General features: G+C 41.0%; 3 protein-coding genes and 1 pseudogene across 3 annotated transcripts; 3 read left to right on the top strand and 1 right to left on the bottom strand.

Annotated features, from left to right (window-relative positions):
* The first annotated feature begins 177 nt into the window (after positions 1–177).
* On the top strand, positions 178–8,853 carry LOC115596306 (MAD2L1-binding protein-like; annotated as a pseudogene).
* Positions 8,854–9,033: 180 nt separating this feature from the next.
* Positions 9,034–11,967, bottom strand: LOC115596302 (epoxide hydrolase 1-like). Its single transcript, XM_030441208.1, has 10 exons — positions 11,835–11,967; positions 11,674–11,742; positions 11,352–11,565; positions 11,088–11,268; positions 10,802–11,011; positions 10,596–10,725; positions 10,048–10,259; positions 9,763–9,871; positions 9,552–9,677; positions 9,034–9,444 (listed from the first exon to the last, which is right to left on the bottom strand). The coding sequence occupies exons 2-10, from the start codon at positions 11,694–11,696 to the stop codon at positions 9,246–9,248; spliced, it is 1,404 nt and encodes a 467-aa protein (XP_030297068.1). The 5' UTR covers positions 11,697–11,742; positions 11,835–11,967; the 3' UTR covers positions 9,034–9,245.
* Positions 11,968–11,978: 11 nt separating this feature from the next.
* LOC115596309 (cystatin-C-like) lies at positions 11,979–14,196 on the top strand. The gene is made up of 3 exons (XM_030441214.1): positions 11,979–12,317; positions 13,037–13,150; positions 13,760–14,196. Exons 1-3 carry the CDS (start codon positions 12,120–12,122, stop codon positions 13,835–13,837), a joined length of 390 nt encoding a protein of 129 aa, XP_030297074.1. The 5' UTR covers positions 11,979–12,119; the 3' UTR covers positions 13,838–14,196.
* Positions 14,197–14,349: 153 nt separating this feature from the next.
* On the top strand, positions 14,350–17,426 carry LOC115596305 (glycine N-acyltransferase-like protein 3). Its single transcript, XM_030441211.1, has 5 exons — positions 14,350–15,008; positions 15,122–15,229; positions 15,327–15,447; positions 15,810–15,942; positions 16,042–17,426. The coding sequence occupies exons 1-5, from the start codon at positions 14,871–14,873 to the stop codon at positions 16,439–16,441; spliced, it is 900 nt and encodes a 299-aa protein (XP_030297071.1). The 5' UTR covers positions 14,350–14,870; the 3' UTR covers positions 16,442–17,426.
* The last annotated feature ends 680 nt before the right edge of the window (positions 17,427–18,106 follow it).

Raw genomic sequence — 18,106 nt, 5'->3', positions numbered from 1 at the left:
ATGTATGTTATACAGTTCTTTTTTAAATAAAAAGTATTTCATGTTATTGGTCAAAATTGTAGTTTGTAAATTGAGTAGTTAAACTACAGAAAATGACCCAAAAAGTAGTTGAATGTGTGTGTGTGTGTGTGTGTGTGTGTGTGTATATACATATATTTGTGTGTGTGTGTTTATATATATGTATATATATATATATATATATATACATATATGTGTATATATGTATAAAATTAATTAATATTGTGAGAAAGTTCAATATCCGAAAGTCATAGTGTCACAACCCAGCTAATTAACTCAAAACACCTGCAAAGGTTTCCTGAGACTTTAAATGGGCTCTCAGATTGGTTCAGGAGGCTTCACAATCATGGGAAAGACTGCTAACTTGACAGATGTCCAGAAGACAGTCATTGACACCTTCCACAGGGAGGGTAAGTTATTTTGTTTACTTTAGGTTCAATATTATGTTGTGAGAATGCTGTGCATATGTCCTACCATTGATTTTGCGAATCTTTTAATGATCTGAGCATATAGTATCTTATCCATGTGAAAGTTGTGACAGAAAACCTAAATTTACTCGACATTCTCACGGCTTTCACAGTGACACTTAACAGTTTGTTGTGTTCTGTTATTATATACAATAGATATACTATTGTTCTGTATACCACAACGGGGCGCTGTTGTATAAGGCAGGTCGTGTCCCCCCCAATTTCTGAAAAACATGAATTGTCCCCCCCAATAAAAATACCCTAAATTATTCAAAATTGAACAAATGTATTTTCAGACTTCACATTCTAGATTCACATCTAAAAAGAAATGCTTGAAATGGTGGAACAAATAATGTTTGACAAATATATTTCTGACTCCCCATTCCATCTCTTCATATTTTGATATTCATCCATATCAATTAATCATGCATAGAGTAGTCCCATACACTGGGAGAAAAGGAAGATGGTGAGAAGAATTGGGGATCTGGGAGGGTTTGAGGGAGGCAAAAGATAAGAATATGAGTAGACACTACATGCCGGAGACCCTTAAAATTTTGATTAACTAATATAACAGTTAAGTAAGCAGTGATACACGCTGTAATAAACTAGAGAGGTAAGCACAATAAATGATTCCCTGTGCAGTACTTTTTGAATGAAATGGCGAGCCTCTACGAAGTTGTGATTTATGGTGGCATGGTATGAGTTGCATACAGCAAAAAAAAAAAAAAAAATCGCTTTTGTGCCCCCCCCCCCCAATCCTGACATCGGATCTGTACCCCTGCCCTTGTTAACCTGACATCACTCTCCCCTAGTAGCAGATAGTGTGTTACAAATCTCAAGTGGCCGCGACGCAATCACTGTGGAGTCGAGTCGGGCACGGCTGCTTTGAGACCCGGCTGCCTAGTTTATTTTTGATGAAAGCTGCGACAAGCTGCACAGAGCAGATCGCACCGACAGGAAGTCAGAGAAACAGGAATGGCATAGAGCATCCGGCCGAGTTTCAAAATAAAACACCCAACACAGAATCCCGATGGTATAAAAACGTAAAATGACCAGATCAACAAAGTCGGGCAGGCAAAGGCTCCGCTTCTGAAACGTTCCCGCTATGAGTCTTGTTCATTATACACTCATGATATGATGTCGTGCCTATGGCGGAATAAAACCTGTAGCAAACGTGATATGTTTGTTTTCAACAATGTTCAAGTTGTTTAAAGTCCGTGTAAAGCAGAAATACATTTGTGTTATGAGTTTGTCACGCCAACTGAGCCAAATTTGAAAGATTAAAAAAAGAAGAATATAAAGTTAGGTCTCAAAATCATGGGAAAACAAGCAGTTCTCCTTCTCTCTGCTGTGAAACGCTTGGGTCGTGTCAGTTAGAGGCGCTGGAACCACGCCAATGCAGGGAGGGGAGCCTCCTCCGTGTACTGTACAAGGACGTAACCTACAGTAAGCTAGCAGCATCATCGGACAGACCCAGCCCTACCTGTTTTGAGTCATCAGAGCCAGAAACTGACTCTGAGTTAGACACTGATAGTGCTCAGCCTCGTGCCTCACAGTCCATGTTTTACATTACACACAAACGTAAAACCCCAGTCTTTAATTCCTTGTCATAGCTATATTGGTGCACATAAAATATTACCAGTGGATTATCATTGTGTTGTCAGATTGACTCCGCTCAGGGAATGAGGCCAAATCATGTCATGATTAATAACTTTTGCTAACATTACATGGGCATGACAGGATGCACTACGTAAAATCACTTTCAGGATTTGCACCTTCAGCAAAATGCATTTAATTGCCCAAATGTACAATATTTATAACATACATAAGCACACACTTACACTCTCAGGGGAGCACGTAATGCCGGTGGCAGGGATGGTGGCACCCGCTGTCGGCGGGACTGGAGGATGCAAGCCGGGAACAGAAGGGGTCGGTTCGGCCCCAATGACCAGCGTCAACAGACTCTTCAGATATCCAGACTTTACCTGGTGACAGTTGCTGTAACTATCGGGGGTAAAGTGGACACTGCAGAGACGGGTGATGGTGGTGATTTTGAACTCTCCACAGTAGCTCCTCTTGACAAAATCGATCCACCGTTTCCTTACGTTGTCCTCCTTAGGAAACTTAAATGAGCTAACAGCGCCGTCACCCTGCACACTGTGGCATCCAGGAAAGATGCACGAGCGATGTGGAGGAGACATGACTGTTTAGCTGACTGGTTGACTGGTTAGCTAGCTGCAAACTATCGTAAGAGATCCTATCCAAGACTCAAGCGAGCGAAAAACCACTGAAGCTAATGCGCTGAATGTATTTACTGCTTCCGCAGCAGGGTGGGGTTTATGCAAGTAACGCGGCCATGATTTCTGACCCGCCCATTAAATCCTGAACACAGACATTTTGAAACACAGTTTGTGAGCAGGCCAGTTTGAAGATAGTCTGTCGGTGACGTCACCGACAGATTAGACGCGTCCCCCTAGGTTGGTGGCACCGCCCCAGGTGAAGGTTTGCCACACCCGAAGGAATTATCTAAACGGCGCCATTTTTTTCCGCTCGGTTAGAAAATGGCGAATGTACGACCGGGAAGAAGCGGTTGCAATGTCCTAGCTGAAGTTGGCAAAAAACTGTTGGTGTGTGCGAACCACTTTGAGCTGACTGTTTCACCAACTTGGGCCAGTACAAGGCAGGAGTAGTCGGCAGACTTATACTCAAAGGAATGCTTGCAGACCAAGGACATGTAAGTATACAAATGTGCTGTGTGTTTCTGTAGATAAGGCTGAACGCGTGCGTGATGTACTGTATGTTTTGCCATTGAGAACAAGGTGGTTAGCAGCTAACCGCTAACGTTAGCTTCTCTGACCACACAAGTTAGTGCTACAGCAGAATCATTGTGTGTATTACATGTCTGATCTTGCACATTATGTAATGCGTGTCATAGGGAAATGTCTGCATGTGCAAGTATTTAGCTGTGTTTATTTAGCAATTTTTCACGAACTAACCAAGCGGTGTCACATAGTACCAGCTAATGCTAACCGCGATCTTCCAAGCTAATGCTAACCGCGAGCTTCTAGTTCGCATCAACACGGTCTCCACATGCAAACCCAGAGACCCGGTCGGTCAAGTGGTACATACAAACACCCTCCGCCGGGTCTAAGTTTTCAGGATTTTGGGAAATGATGCATTTGAAAACGTTTTCTAAACTGGAATATGTTGGCATGGGCCAGGGCAAAACGAGTGTACTGTTGCCTGCTACACAGTTTAGATTCTCTGCCCGAGCCCGACCCCGCCGCTATCCTCGTCGGGCCGGGCCCCTGACCAAGTATTCGTGATTTTTTGTTTTTAATAACTCAAAATAATGACCATATTTCCAGCTAGAAAACGCGCATCTCTCTCCTCCCTCCATTTTTGTGTTGCTGCGTGGTGTTACACGTGAGTTATCCTCGTGGCTAAAACGTGACTTCAGACGTACGTGACATCACTCCCCGAGACGCAAGAAGAAAGCAAGAATATATATTTTTACTAAGGAAAATGACCCAAATAATTGTAATGCACAGTGACTTGAATAAATAACTTTAATCTGATCACTGGTTTGGAAATGTTAACGCGTTAGATTACTCGTTACTGAAATAAAGAGGTCAGGTTAGAGTAATGTAACGCGTTGCAGCCTTTAGTGCTTGAATTATATTGTAATAGTGCTTTCATGTGTTATCCTATCCATATCTGGGAATTCTGTGCAAGATGATTAAACTGTGATTACTTGTTGAAAAACATTTCAAATTGTTTGCCCATTTCATGCAATTGTTTTCATGTTTTATTGTATTTTTACTGTTCAAGACTCTACCTGGCTGCACTGCATTACAGTGAGAAGGCTGATAGAGGACAAGCCACCACATCATCAGGAGATCCTCTTTCCAAACTGAGCTTTCCAAAGTCCAGGAAGGAAGGGAGAGTCCAGAGCCAAACCAGTGAAGACAGAGACATTCCGTAAGTTTTACAATCTTTTATTTGAACCTCACAAATTAAAATAAACGTGGACACACAGGCATCACACAAAAGGTTGAACACAAACACTTAAACCTGAATTCTTTTAAGATGGTTTTCAAAATAAATAATAAGGAGAATGTATAAATAAGAAGTAATTAGGAGAAATAAGAGAAACGTCACAACAGTACAGCACAAGGCTTTTTGGTTCTACTGCAATTTTCCTGTAAACATACATTTTTGTTTATTGTACTGCAGACTGCGGTGATGCTCTGTTGGACCTGATCTTCGAGAAGGTTTTCCAGGACCCTGGCCCATATGTGAACGAGGTGCTGAAACTCATAATCCCTGAAGACCTCTCGGACCACGCAACTCTCACTCTCCACCCCAGAGAGCCCCAGCACCAGCTTTCAAAGCTTCTGTAGGCTATATTGGCTGAACACAATTCAATATAAACTCAGCACTGAATGTTTACACCCATGGCAACTAGATACTTTTTGTTATTATTTTCATATTGATATTGAATTTGATATATAAAGTCAAACTGTTTCACTTTATATTTTCTTCTTGTTGTTATTTCATTCATGTCAACACATGTTTACAAATGTTTCTTACAATGAAACATCTTTCCTTACTGTTCTGTTTTCATTGTTTGATATGTAATTTTCATGGTAATAAGTAAAAGATAAACTATAAGCAATGTAAGATAGAGGAATCAGTTATGTACTTTTCATCATAACACTTTTGCGATAAATTAATATGTGACTAAAAGCTGACTGCACTATTCCCCCTCAGACGTAAAGGTCCATAGTCTGTCCGATAAATGTTCAGTGCATTCTGCAGTGCAGTACATTCAGGCAGACAGGTTACAGGCCAGGAGGGTCCACCATGCATGATGGTGGCTCAGGATGCTGTTGTAGTCTTCATGTAACCTAGAAATTATGAAAGGTGAGTGAGTGACAATAGATTAGAGAAAAGAGAGCAAAATGACAACCTTGTTTGCCCAGTGTTCACACTTCATTGTGGTATTTCCATACAGCAGATATTCTCAGGTTATGTAGGCATTTATACACAATTGCCACAGGACCACCTGCTCTTGATGCAGAATTTTTATTATTCATTGGAAACTATAATCGCTAATCACGTCGCATTGTTTCTTTGGTAATATATTTAAAGTTTATAAACCGTTGTAACTGGTAAATAAACAATTCTGCTGGTAGAGAGGTGATGGGGGGGCAACTGTGGCTTATTGAAAACTTGAAACTTGCTGGCAGTAGCTAATTACAGGTCGTCACTACAAATAAGAGGTTCTCGATCAACTTACCTGGCTACATTAAGGTAAATAATATGGGGTTACGCTTTTGTCTTGTAATGGCTGTTGCTAAGTTGCATCCGCGTTACTGCAACTGAACAGCAGTAAACACCAGCCAAGGTTTGGCTAAGCTTTATGATGTAAACACTGGAGGCAGGAGAAGGGGGCTGTTACCAGAACAACGTGGGGCAGACGGCCAGTAAGCTCGTAAAACTTTAGTTAGTCTGCAGTAACATAAAAGTAATGTTGAGGTAACAAACTTAACTACTAACCAATGAGAAACATCAATGTTCATTCTTGGCTGCTTACTTTCTTCTGGAGCCTCTTGTTGTTCTGGGTCGGACCGCTGTCTGTTGTCCGGCAGCCATTACTTCCAGAAACTCCGCCGTTGCCATGGTCACATGATGCCGTCCTCACGTCTTCCGCAGGAGGTGGGCGGCACCGTGGGCGGTGCGCAGTAGCTTATTAGCATTTAGGCACTGAAACAGGCCACCTGGAGCAGGGCTGTGAAACTGGTGTTTCAAGAACCCTGCTGTGCTTAATCCTTCAGCTTATTTCGACCAAAGCATGTTACTAACATTCCATTTAGACTTAAGGAACCATCTCAAGAAGCAGAAATGACCATAATATGGGACCTTTAAGACCTTGTTGTTGTTTTTTTGACAGTTTAATATTAATAGTAAGTTTGCTATTATTGTTCTAAAACTAAAAGTGTTTTTAGTGTGTCTGTTCAGAACATGGTGGCTTGTGTTGTGTTGGTAATTGTCATTTTTGTGCCGGTTTATAGTTTAACCATTAGTGAGGTAGCTGTTACATTTCCTGACACCAGCTGTTTTATCCCCCATTGAAACTCATCCTGGTGGAGTGACTTCCTCCATTCTGTATTTGTAGTTTTTAAATATCAGGTTTTCATATCGGACAATATATACGCTGATATGTCTGTGATAGGCTAATATTCCAAGGGGTCATGTGGGTCATGTAACTTAAAATAACAATGGGCCTCATTCACCAATATCTTCTTGAGAATCTTCTTAGATTCTTTCTTAAGTTGTTCTTAAGAGGTTCCTTAAGAAAACCCTACGTCAGATTCACCAACTCGTTCGTAAGACTCAGAATTGTTTGTAGCTGTGTTCTTACTTTGATGAAAGCCGTAGCAGCAATATTTATGCCATTGTTTTGCGGGCCTTGGATGGAGAAATGCCACGTATAAATAGGGTGGGGAGGTTACTAATTGATGGCATGTTTCCAATTAACTTGATTTATCTTAAATCATTGGCACATTTAATTTATTTTAGAATTTAAATTATTTGTGAATGACCAAAAATATGAAATAAATAAATGAATAAATATGACAGAATTATCACTGTAATATTGCATTTTATTGAACTACACAAGAGAAGAAAACACAACCATGCCAACATTTCGGCACTGAAATGTGCGTAAGAGTACTCCTGAGTGTTCGTAGGATTTGTTCTCGCCTAAGAAAAAATCCTAGATAAGAAAAAATTCATGAATGCCACAATCTTCGTAAAATCTTCATAAGTGGGAATTGAGAACAAATTTGTTCGTAAGAACAGTTCATGAATGAGGCCCATTGTTTGAAGTGTATTGTGAGGAGCATGAGAAAACCCTGCCTGAACCAAGTCAGTGCACTGCACACAATTTAAAATAATATTACACTTATCTGTAAAGCAATATTGGCCTGCCACAGATATTTCACTGTCAGCATATATGTTGCCCAAAATGCCCCATCGTGAAAACAATGAGAGATCATAGTGCAGAAAAAATGCTAGTGATCATTCATATGATTAAATTCTAAGTGACATTTACTGTTTCAGTGTCATTTTCGATGGTCTGTAGTCAATTTTAAAGAGAGGCTCCAAACACTGTCTTGCAGCTTTTCTCAGTGTTCTTGTAAGTGTAAGTTGAATATCTTTGGGTGTCATCTTGTACTCTGGGAAATTAGGATGGACATTGTGCTATATTCTCTAGTTACATTGCAGGTACAGACTTTGCTTACAAAACATTAGGCTCAACAAGGAAAGTACAATTCTTTTGATTCTGGCCTTGCTAGAATTCATGAGCATTTAACTATCTTAAATGTAACATGGCATGTCCATTGCTCACCCAAATCACATTACTCTGGTCATCATTTGGACAGACAACACTCAAGAACAAGGGACTTCTGGTCAGTCCAGTGTGCAAGATTCCAATGTGACTCCCAGTAAACAACATAACAGCACAGAGGCCAGTGATGCTGAGGTGGTGGGAAGAGCACGGGAGGAAGGCCTTGTGAGCGTGGTCTTCCCCGGCACTGCAACTCAGGAAGGCTGCTGCTGCTTCATCAGCGAGATCCTCAAGTGCATTCTCTATCAGAGACAGCAGCTACTCATGACATATGTACTCGCAGAAGAACCAGCAAGCCTCAATGCAGGTAAAATAAAGATTTTCAAACTGCACATAATATGTTCATAAGTGACGAAATGTTGTTGTGGATATGAAATTAAGTTATAGTGTTTGGTTGTCAAGATCAAGACACAGTGAGTCGGAGGCCAGTGCAGTCTGCATACATGGACGGGCACAAATGTCAGCAGACCCTTCAGGAGCTGGAGAAGGTGCTGCAGCAGCTGGAGGTGCTGTTTTCCATCAGCAAGGTGCCCCGCGTCTCACTGCTAATGGGTGGCTCCCTCGTCCTCTCCAGAGAGGTCTACGAGATCAACATGGAGGCTCTGGTCGTGGCCAGTGGAGATCACCCTTTCGCCCTAAACTACAATTTAAAGTGCCATTCCGAGTAAAGAACCAAATAATTGCTCTGTCTACTGACCCCAGCACCTGTAAGGGACAGAGGGCAGAGGGTTCAGACTGGCAGGATTACGTGTGGTTTCAGGCACCCATGGCTATCAAGGGCTTCAGCAAGTGAGCCAAAATGTTGAAAAGAGCGAGGTATAAAGATTGGAGCACAATTTCTAGAGCCCGAACACTAGAGTTACATTTTGAATTCAACTGTCTACATTTAAATAAATCGTGGGTTTCTTTTTTTATATTTGTGAGTTAAAAGTAAAAGTATGCACATTTAAACAATAGTGGGTTTAAAGACACCAGCAGTGTGCTGTATTATTGTATGTTCTTGAAGCTTTGTTGTCATGTGATTAAATCTGTCTGAGGACATTTTTTATTAATGTTTATAATTTTAAAGAATGTTTTTGCATTACAGATCACTAACTTTTTAAAGACATTAAACACAAAACATACATAATATTGGTGTTATATATTTTTAATCAACATAACCTGAAATGATGAATTCAGTACATAACTTTCTTTGATACAGTATGTGCCAGTATCATCTGTGTATATGTTTACTTTAATTAAAACCTGAACATGATTTTGACAGTGCTGCAAACACAATAGCAATTAAAAAAAAAAAAAAACATGTATCAAGATGACATTTGTCTGAAATTGCATCAACGGGTTCATTTCTCAACTTTTTTGACGAACTGAATGATGTCGTCGGCTAGCAGCTGAGGCTCCTCAAATGCAGCGAAGTGACCACCTCGAGGCATGAAAGTGTAGGAGTAGATGTTTCGATACCTAATTCGTGCCCACGACTTTGGGCAGTGCATCAGCTCATGAGGGAAAGCGGCGAGTCCAGTGGGCACAAATATCCCTGTCCTAAAACCAAACACAAACCTTTATCAGTTACAACATGGTAGGATAATATGGTGGTGTAAGAGGCAGTGATTTCATGGTTTAAATAGTAAGGGGGTTCAATCACATACTTTGCATCAATCCTGTTGTTAGGATTGCTCTTAAGGTTCTCTTTGTAGAAACGCATGGAGGAGACAATGGAGCCTGTGGTCCAGTACATCATGACATTTGTCAAGAGGTCATCCAGGCTGAATTTCCTGTAGAAGAAACATGCAGAGTCAACAACTGTTTAATTTTTATGCTGAAAATAATAAGAAGGCAAAATTGAATTCCCTCTTGTACCTTTCCAGCCCACCGTCCATCAGATTTCTGTTACTGAGATCGGTCCAGGAGGAGAACTTCTCCATGATGTAGGCCGCCAAGCCTACAGGGGAGTCATTCACTCCACAGCCTGTAGAGACAGATTAAGTTCTGAAATAATGACACACTGAGATTACAAGATACTAGGAACAGCTGGCTTGTTTCATGTGGTTTCTTTGTAAAACAGTGAGTTCATCTTTGACCTGTAAACGGTGTCAATGTTATTATAAGAATCTTACTCTGTTTCTTGGTTATGTATGTCCCCACCTGCAGTGTCTGGTTTAGTGGCCTGGATGTGAAGGTATCCTGATTCCCTCAGGATCTCCCAGACATTTTTCTCGAAGAAAGGGAACAACCGGCGAACATCTTCCCGATTTAAGCCCACCAGGAAGGGCAGATAAGGACCGATCATGAGGGACATCAGCACTTTGAATCCCCTTGTTGAATTCAACATGTTTAAGTGCAGTCCTTTCACACACCTGGAATAGAGACAATGTGAAACATGATGACAACAAATGTCAATTTTTACAAAGTTTGAAGGTCTTGTGACATTGTTTTGTATTAAGTGTCAATTTAGAGCTATAACTACAAGTATTTGTCATGTTTTTCTCTCAACAAAACATCGTGATTTGCTCCAGTCAGTCTTGGGTAATTTGTAGAGTCAGTGATTTTTGAACTCTTAGTCACACTGCAAGCACTGTTTCACAATCTATGTAAAGATGTCACAATGCTCCCTCAAAAAAAGAAGTGGGTGGTGTAAATTCCACAGCAGTGGTAAGTTGTGGTGTGTAAGCGCTTGTTTTGCTGTCTCTCACTGAGGCTTCATCTGTGCCATGTTGGTGGTGATCAGGGAGCCCCAGTCTCCTCCCTGCAGATAGAACTGGAAGAACCCTAAACGCTCCATCAGAGTCAGGAAAACTCTTGCGGCGGCCAGAGTGTCAAAACCTGAAAAGATTCGGGAAGCACGTGTAAACATCTGCTGCCCAAGCTGAAACATGTCAATTTATTTCTCATCGTCTACCTTGTTTGCGAGGGGCGTCTGAGAAGCCGTAGCCGGGGATAGACGGGCATATGACCTCAAATGCGAGACCATCCTGGTTCTCTGTGAGAAGTGGCAGGATCTTGTAGAACTCGTAGAAGGAGCCGGGCCAGCCGTGAACAAGCATGAGAGGCAGAACTTTCTGGTTCTCACGGTGTGGAGGGCGCACGTGGATGAAGTGCACATCCAATCCTGCATTGAAGCAAACGTAAATAAATAGTGGCCAGATATTCCTATCATGAGGGAATACTCTGTAGGCTGTGTGTACCTTCTATTTTAGTTTTGAAGTGTGGGTACTTGTTCAGCACTGACACCTGTTTCTTCCAGTCAAACTCATGTCTCCAATAGGAAACCACTTTTTTGAGATGAGTGGAATTGAAGCCGTAATGGAAGCCGCCGTCTTCTAAAGCATCAGAGTAGCGAGCTCTGTCAATGCGCTCATGAAGGTCCTGTTGAACATTAACATGTTACTGTGTCATTACTGGTACTTTTAAGTTCCTGGTGAAAGGTTCAATTATCAACTCATTAGGACCTTAATCTCTTCATCTGAGGTTTGCACTTTGAAGGGATAGACTTTATCATCCTCCAACAGTGGCTTCTCTCCTGCTCCCCACCACCCTTCACCGAGAGGAATACTTTTCACTTCACTTCTTCTGAGCATCAGGTATGCCAGGATCCCTCCTGCTGCCACGGCTGAGCCTACTGCCAGCTGCTGTTGGACAGCATCCAAGCCAAAGAAAGTTTCCCTGCAAAGTGTGGAGACATATGAGAGCAGAGATCATAACAGCTCTGATATCATTACAAATAGTTACTTATCAATAAAATCTTAATATTAGTGGTGGGTGCGTACTTACTTTAAAACCTGAAGTCTTTGCATAGTGCAGTTCCAACGGTGAGAGCTCTCAGGTGATTGTTTGATCGACCTGCAGTAGGGCAGAGGACACAAATGAATCATGTTACCGCGCAGCGCTTCCAAACTTTTCCACAAACTCACCAAAAACAAACCACGACGTACCTTGTTTGCTTCCTGTTGACTGTGTTAAGAAATTATGGTGGATTTCACGGCGAGGGAATGGACGAGGCAGCTGCGGGATTCGCCGGTATGCAAAACGAACACACGCACGACTCAGTGTGACGTGTGAGCCCAACCAGATGGAGGGATTTGCGTTGCAGAGATTGTTGATTGGCTGTGAGATGTGCCACTCTCGACGCGCAGGACAGACGTGACGTCGTTGTTTATATAACAAGGCGGAGACGACGGGGCTGTTGTTTTGTTGTTGTTTTTGAAGCCTGAAACACGATGTGGAAGATTGTCTCCGCGGCTCTCGCGGCGGTTCTCGCCGTTGGTTTAGGTGCCATGGTCGGGGGCTTCCGGGACATTGATGTCAATGACGCCGGGGCGAGGAATGCTCTGAACTTCGCCGTCGTCCAACACAACAGAGGCAGCAACGACCTGTACCTGAGCCAAGTGGCACAAGTGGTGAGAGTTCAGAGTCAGGTGAGTAACGTCTAATAAGATGTGTTAATGTTTACAGACTGTATCTTGGAGTGACCTCCCAGCTGGTGAAATCACGATAGTCCAGTTTACATTTCGGTGTAAGTAACGGCCGTTATGCTAACAGTCACAGCAGGCCCGACGCCTGTTCCAAACTTCGGTTTCAATTTCACCCCTGATCTACCTAAAGCCTGCATTACATGCCTGTGAATAAACAAAGCCATATGATTTAATAGCGAGTGCGTGCACAGGGCAAACGCAGTGAAACAACACGGCCTATTTCGGCCTATTAGACTATAAACACCATAATCCGATTAAATCCCGCCCTGTCCCGTTAGACTTTAACAATGTGAGGTAGAAGAGCTTCCCCTTTTTGTTTAGTTAGTTTGCGGTTTTTGTTTTTGTTTTGTTTTTTTTACTTTATTTCAGAAATTCAACAAGCAAAATACAATTTAATAATTAAAATGCAAATCAACTTGTTTAGACAGTAGTGAAAATGAATGACACATGACTAAAAAAGACGTTAAATAATAATAATTTTAAGTTCATGTGTGATCCAAACCTGTGTCTAAATAACAACATAACTCAGTGACACCTCAATAGTATTTGACTGATGAGATGAGTGGACAATTGTCCTGATATCTGTTGTAGCTGCCACAGTGCTTTATCATTAAGGCTTACCATTATATGTATATCCATGACCCATCCATTTCTCCTTACAGGTGGTTGCTGGCATCAAGTATGTCATAACGGTGCAAATGGGGAAGACCCCCTGCAGAAAGGGCAGTGCAAGTGACAACGTGTGTGCCATCCACGAAGACGCAGCGCAGGCTCGGGTAATGATTTGATTTAAAGGGCTACAACCTCTGGGAGAAAGATAGGCCACGCTCATTTCTGCCACGAGGAGTTATTTAGCCTGGGAACCACATAATCTACAGAGTTTATATCCTTTGGTCTCAACAAATTCTATTAATTCTTTCCACAAATTCCAGGCTAGGAGTTTTAAGAAAACATTTTAAATCTCATCAAGTAGTGTACAAACTGTCAGATTGTGAAACAATTCTTTACTTTTTCTCTTTGAACCATCTGTTTTTGTTGCTGTTATCGTAGAGAGTTAGACAGTTAGAGTTAGACAGAGTTTGAAAGTTAGACAGAGTGGAGTGAAGCAAGGACAAATGTCTAGGAACCTGAAGGTGATCCTCTTACATGATCACATGTAGTGCATAATAGGTTATATGTATTTGTTTAATGATAATGAAAAGCAAATACATTAAAACAAAGTGAATTTTAACCAGATCATTGGAACATTGAGGGATGATATCTAGGCCACCGTGACCTCTTAAAGACAAATAAATGCTCTGTTAATCTTCATTTGACATAATCTTAAAGATATATGATATATACTGCGTGTATATAATGTGTATTCTTAACTTTTCTTCCCACAGGCTTACCAGTGCAAATTCACAGTGTGGAGCAAGCCATGGGCTCAGGAGATCTCTCTGCTTGAGGAGAAATGCAGTTAAGAAAACAATGTGGCAACTCTTCGACGTTTGCAGCGTTTGCAGAATAACCTGCAGAAAGAGTAAAGTGTAATTTCCTGCAGACGAACTTCCATGTAACCATGCATTCAGATTTTCTTTTTTTTCTTATGCTCCTTCACTGTATGTCAGTTACCTTTGAAAGTCAGTGTTTTTAGATGCCAGAAACACCAGTGTTGACTGACAATGAGGGGATTAACTTTTAGAATAGTGACTTTTTTCAATGCACACTTTCTAAACCGAGCAAATAAAAAAATAATTATGTACCGAACTGTTGATCAGCCTAATAAAGCTTATTAACACCACATGCTGTTTCTTAATTGTCATTAAAACGTGATCTTTCATGACTGTGTCATGTGGTTAATTCATGTAGTTATCAAGCTTTTGCTGTTCAGGCCTCTATTTTATTTATTTTTTAAGTTCAATGTGGTTTTTTTTAGGAATCCTATCTGTCACCTGACATTGGCCACGCAAATAAACATTTAAGTCTTGTGAATTTAGGAAGGAAAAACTCATAGATACCAGCCACCTATAAATCTGCCTGTTTTCTTTTCATGAATTGTTACATTGGTATGACATAATGACTTAGCACGTCCAATAAGCCTGACAAATAGTTACACACCTGGGGTTTGTATTTAAGACAGTGTTGGTGCACTCAGAAACGGTGGGAAGCACTCCTATGTTCAGTTTCACTTGAGACCAGAGTGATATATCATTCCTCGTTTATAAAATTGTAATCCTGCCAGTAATCGCCGTTTTCTGTAATCAAATAACACGTTTTTGGAGTAACTATATATTTCCGGACGTCCTCACAGAAAAAAATATGTGTATGTATATATTTGTGTATATGTATGTTAGTATGTATGAATATATGTATGTATATACACTTTTATTTCTAAAATTGGAACAGGAAGTAGCCGCGTGCTCCTGACATTATTGATGGACCGTCACAGACATGAGACATACTGTAAGTGACATGACCGCCTGTTAATGATTTATAAAGGCCAAACTCGTTTTTATGTCAGAGCAGTTGAGTTTGGACAGACAGACAGACGGGGTGAGCTGTATTCATCATCGCAACATGAAGGTCCTGAACAAAGAAGAACTACTGGCCGCTGAAGGAGTTCTGCGGAAACACTTCCCGAAGAGTTTGAAGGTAGACGTTGGGAAGCCATTTATATACAGTACAGTCTAAATATGTCAGCATGCCGCAGCAGCCTGTATGTGTACTCGTAAGCCACCGTGGCCCTCCGTTTTATGTCATTTTAGGTGTATGGCTTCCTATTCGGTATTAACCGGAACAAGCCGACTACTCTAGAGGTAGTTGTTGATTCGTGGCCTGATTTCAAGGTAATCATTTGCCGACCCGACCCCAAGGTGAGTTCAACGTCCTATTGGAGAATCGGGTTACGTTGAAGGTTTCCTAGATGTATGTGTGAGCAATGATGGCTGAGTTTTGTCATTGACTTCGCAGAACAAGAAAGCTTTGGAGTTCATGAAAAAGGTGACCTACTACAGTATGGATGAGGAGATTTTAAGGAAAATGCTGACAGAAGAGAACGCGATTGATTGGAGCACTTATTTCCTGATTGGAGGTGAGTTGTGTGCTCTGCAGACATTGACTTTTTCCAATTTATTCTACTTTGAACTTCCTCTTTCTACAAGTTGTAGGTTAATATTGCACCGTTTGTTTTAATGCAGTTGACAGCAACCATTATTTTGCAAACAAGAGTGTACACACAAAATGAATAAGATAGTACTGCACACAGTAGATACACACCTGATGACAATGGCAATGTTTATTGCACTATACCATAATAGTATGGTAGCTTGTAAAATAAAATGCATTTTTATTAAGAATAATTCTATGTAACTTGATTGATGCAAACATATACATGTGTAACCCCTTGCAAAGACAAACAGGATAATATTACCCTTGAATCTTTTTGTTCTGCAGGATTTGATTTTTCCCATGCTTCCATGCTCAAAGAAGTATCTTCTGACATAGAAGTCAACAACAGAGGCTATACTTTGACGCATCTTATGTATTTGCCAGACACCAGCCATCTGCTCTCACCAGAGGTTGACAGGTATAGTCAGATCATTAAAATGTGTAGGCATTTCACCTAAATCTGCATCAGATAAAACATAAAATGATTCTCCAGTGATCATAGTTTTTTTCTTAACAGTGAGCTTGAATCAAGGATTTCATCCCTCAACCTCTCCCATGTCGACTTGGTGAATAAGACCTGGAAGTTTGGAGGGAACGAGAAGGGCTATAGGAACATCACGAACCTCATCAGCAACTTCCCGTCGTGCTGCATCACTGACAGTCAGGGTCAGCCGATGTCCTGGATTCTGGTGTATGATTACTGTGCCTTGGGCTTACTGTACACTCTGCCAGAGCACAGAGGGAAAGGATACGCCAAAGTGCTGATCAGTGCCATGGCCAAGAGACTCCATGCTGAGGGTTTCCCAGTGTACTGCTTCATAGAGGAGGAGAACGCGGTCTCCTACAAGCTCTTTAAAAACATGGGCTTCATTGAGGATCCCTCATACAGGGCAGCTTGGTTTGAGTTCAACTGTTGATTGTTGAACCATTGTGATTACCATCAATTCCGTCAAGTCAACCCAGTCACTGGAATACATGTTGGGAAAGTACATTTCTGCAAATCAAGGGATATGTTGAAATTTAACATTTCTTGAAAAAAAAATTTTAATCTTGAGGTTCAATTTTATGTTGTTAGAATGCTGTGTGTATGTCCTACCATTGTTGGTGCAAATCATTTAATGATCCGAGAGAGATATTGCACCATTTTATATGATATTTTTACACAACAAAGAGTTATAAGTGCAAAGATCAGTACCTTAGTGCCATTATAGCTTCTGAATGGTAAGAGCAAGGCGCTAGAAGGAACACACCAAAAAACGACGTGATGAGATTGGATTAACATCACAGGGAATAAACACTATTTGTATGGCAATGTGTTGCTGCTGAGCCATAAAAAAGAAAGACTGATCAGTATCACATAATATTGTGAAAATAACTTGTTAATCATGAAACCTGGGAGTCCTGTCACAAAATTGTTCATGTTTTGCTCTCCAGAACCATCCGTCAGTCATTAAGCCTTGCCGGGTCCCCCATTGCATAAAAAGTATATTGTTATAACAAGAAGCGTTTTTATAATGTTATAAGTTAATGTAAATATAACTTGTTATAATGTAAAAAAGAAAACAACTTGTTATAACAATACTTGTTATAATGTGATACTGATCCTTTTCCTGGCATGGCAGTAATATGCTTCTGTACTATTTTAAGATGGCCCAATAAAAGCAGACGTACTGCATGTCAAAGAGCTTTGAAAGTCAAAGTGTTTCAATTATCTGTATCACCAGTGTTCGAAAAGCAATGTCAAAGTGAATAATCTATTAGGAGAGCCACTTTTTTCAACGCACACTTACTAAACCAAGCAAATAACAAATATGTATGCACTGAACTGCAGATTATCCTTATAAAGCCTATTCACACCACATGCTCTTTATGAACTGACATTAAAGTAATATTTGCATTTCATGAATGTGTCCTTGTGGTAAATTCATTTAGTTGCCAAGCTTTTGCTGTCCAGACCTTACATCCATCCCTCCATCCATCTTCATCAGCTCATGCAGGTTTGGGTCAGGGTGGCAGTAGTCCACATAGATGGACTGTGGAGTCAAAAGCTTTGTCTTTCAGCCCAGCTTCCTCTTCACCATGACGCTCCAGTGCAACAAACTGTCTGTCAATCTCATGCTGCACTTTCCCACCACTCCTGAACAAGACGTTTTCTTGACCATGGCCTGAGACTTAGAGCACCTCGTCCTGACTGCTTCACACACAGCTGCTCCCCAGAGGTCATATAGAACCATGTCATCTGGTGGAGTCTAACACACTTTATGTTGAGTATATGGACACAGCTCTCACTTTGGTAATACAGGGACTGGATAGCTGGTGGCAACAGCCCCCAGACCCCGTACCCCAAACTACCCACAGTACCCCTGGGGGACATGGTTGTAGTTCTTCAAGTCAACAAAACACAAAGCTTTTTGTAGTGTGTGTGTGTGAGTGTATATAAATATATATATATATATATATATACACACACACACACGCACATGTTTCTCAAAGCACAAGTTGACACTTCAAATCAATCAGCACATCTTGAATGTCAGGTTGTAATCTTTGACTAATCGGTTGTTTTTTTTTGGTTAGCTTGC

The sequence above is a fragment of the Sparus aurata genome, chromosome 15 (genome assembly GCF_900880675.1).
Source record: "Sparus aurata chromosome 15, fSpaAur1.1, whole genome shotgun sequence".
Classification (NCBI taxonomy): Eukaryota; Metazoa; Chordata; class Actinopteri; order Spariformes; family Sparidae; genus Sparus; species Sparus aurata.
The sequence above is the reverse complement of the archived record's forward strand: the minus strand, read 5'-3'. Positions and strand labels throughout refer to the sequence as shown.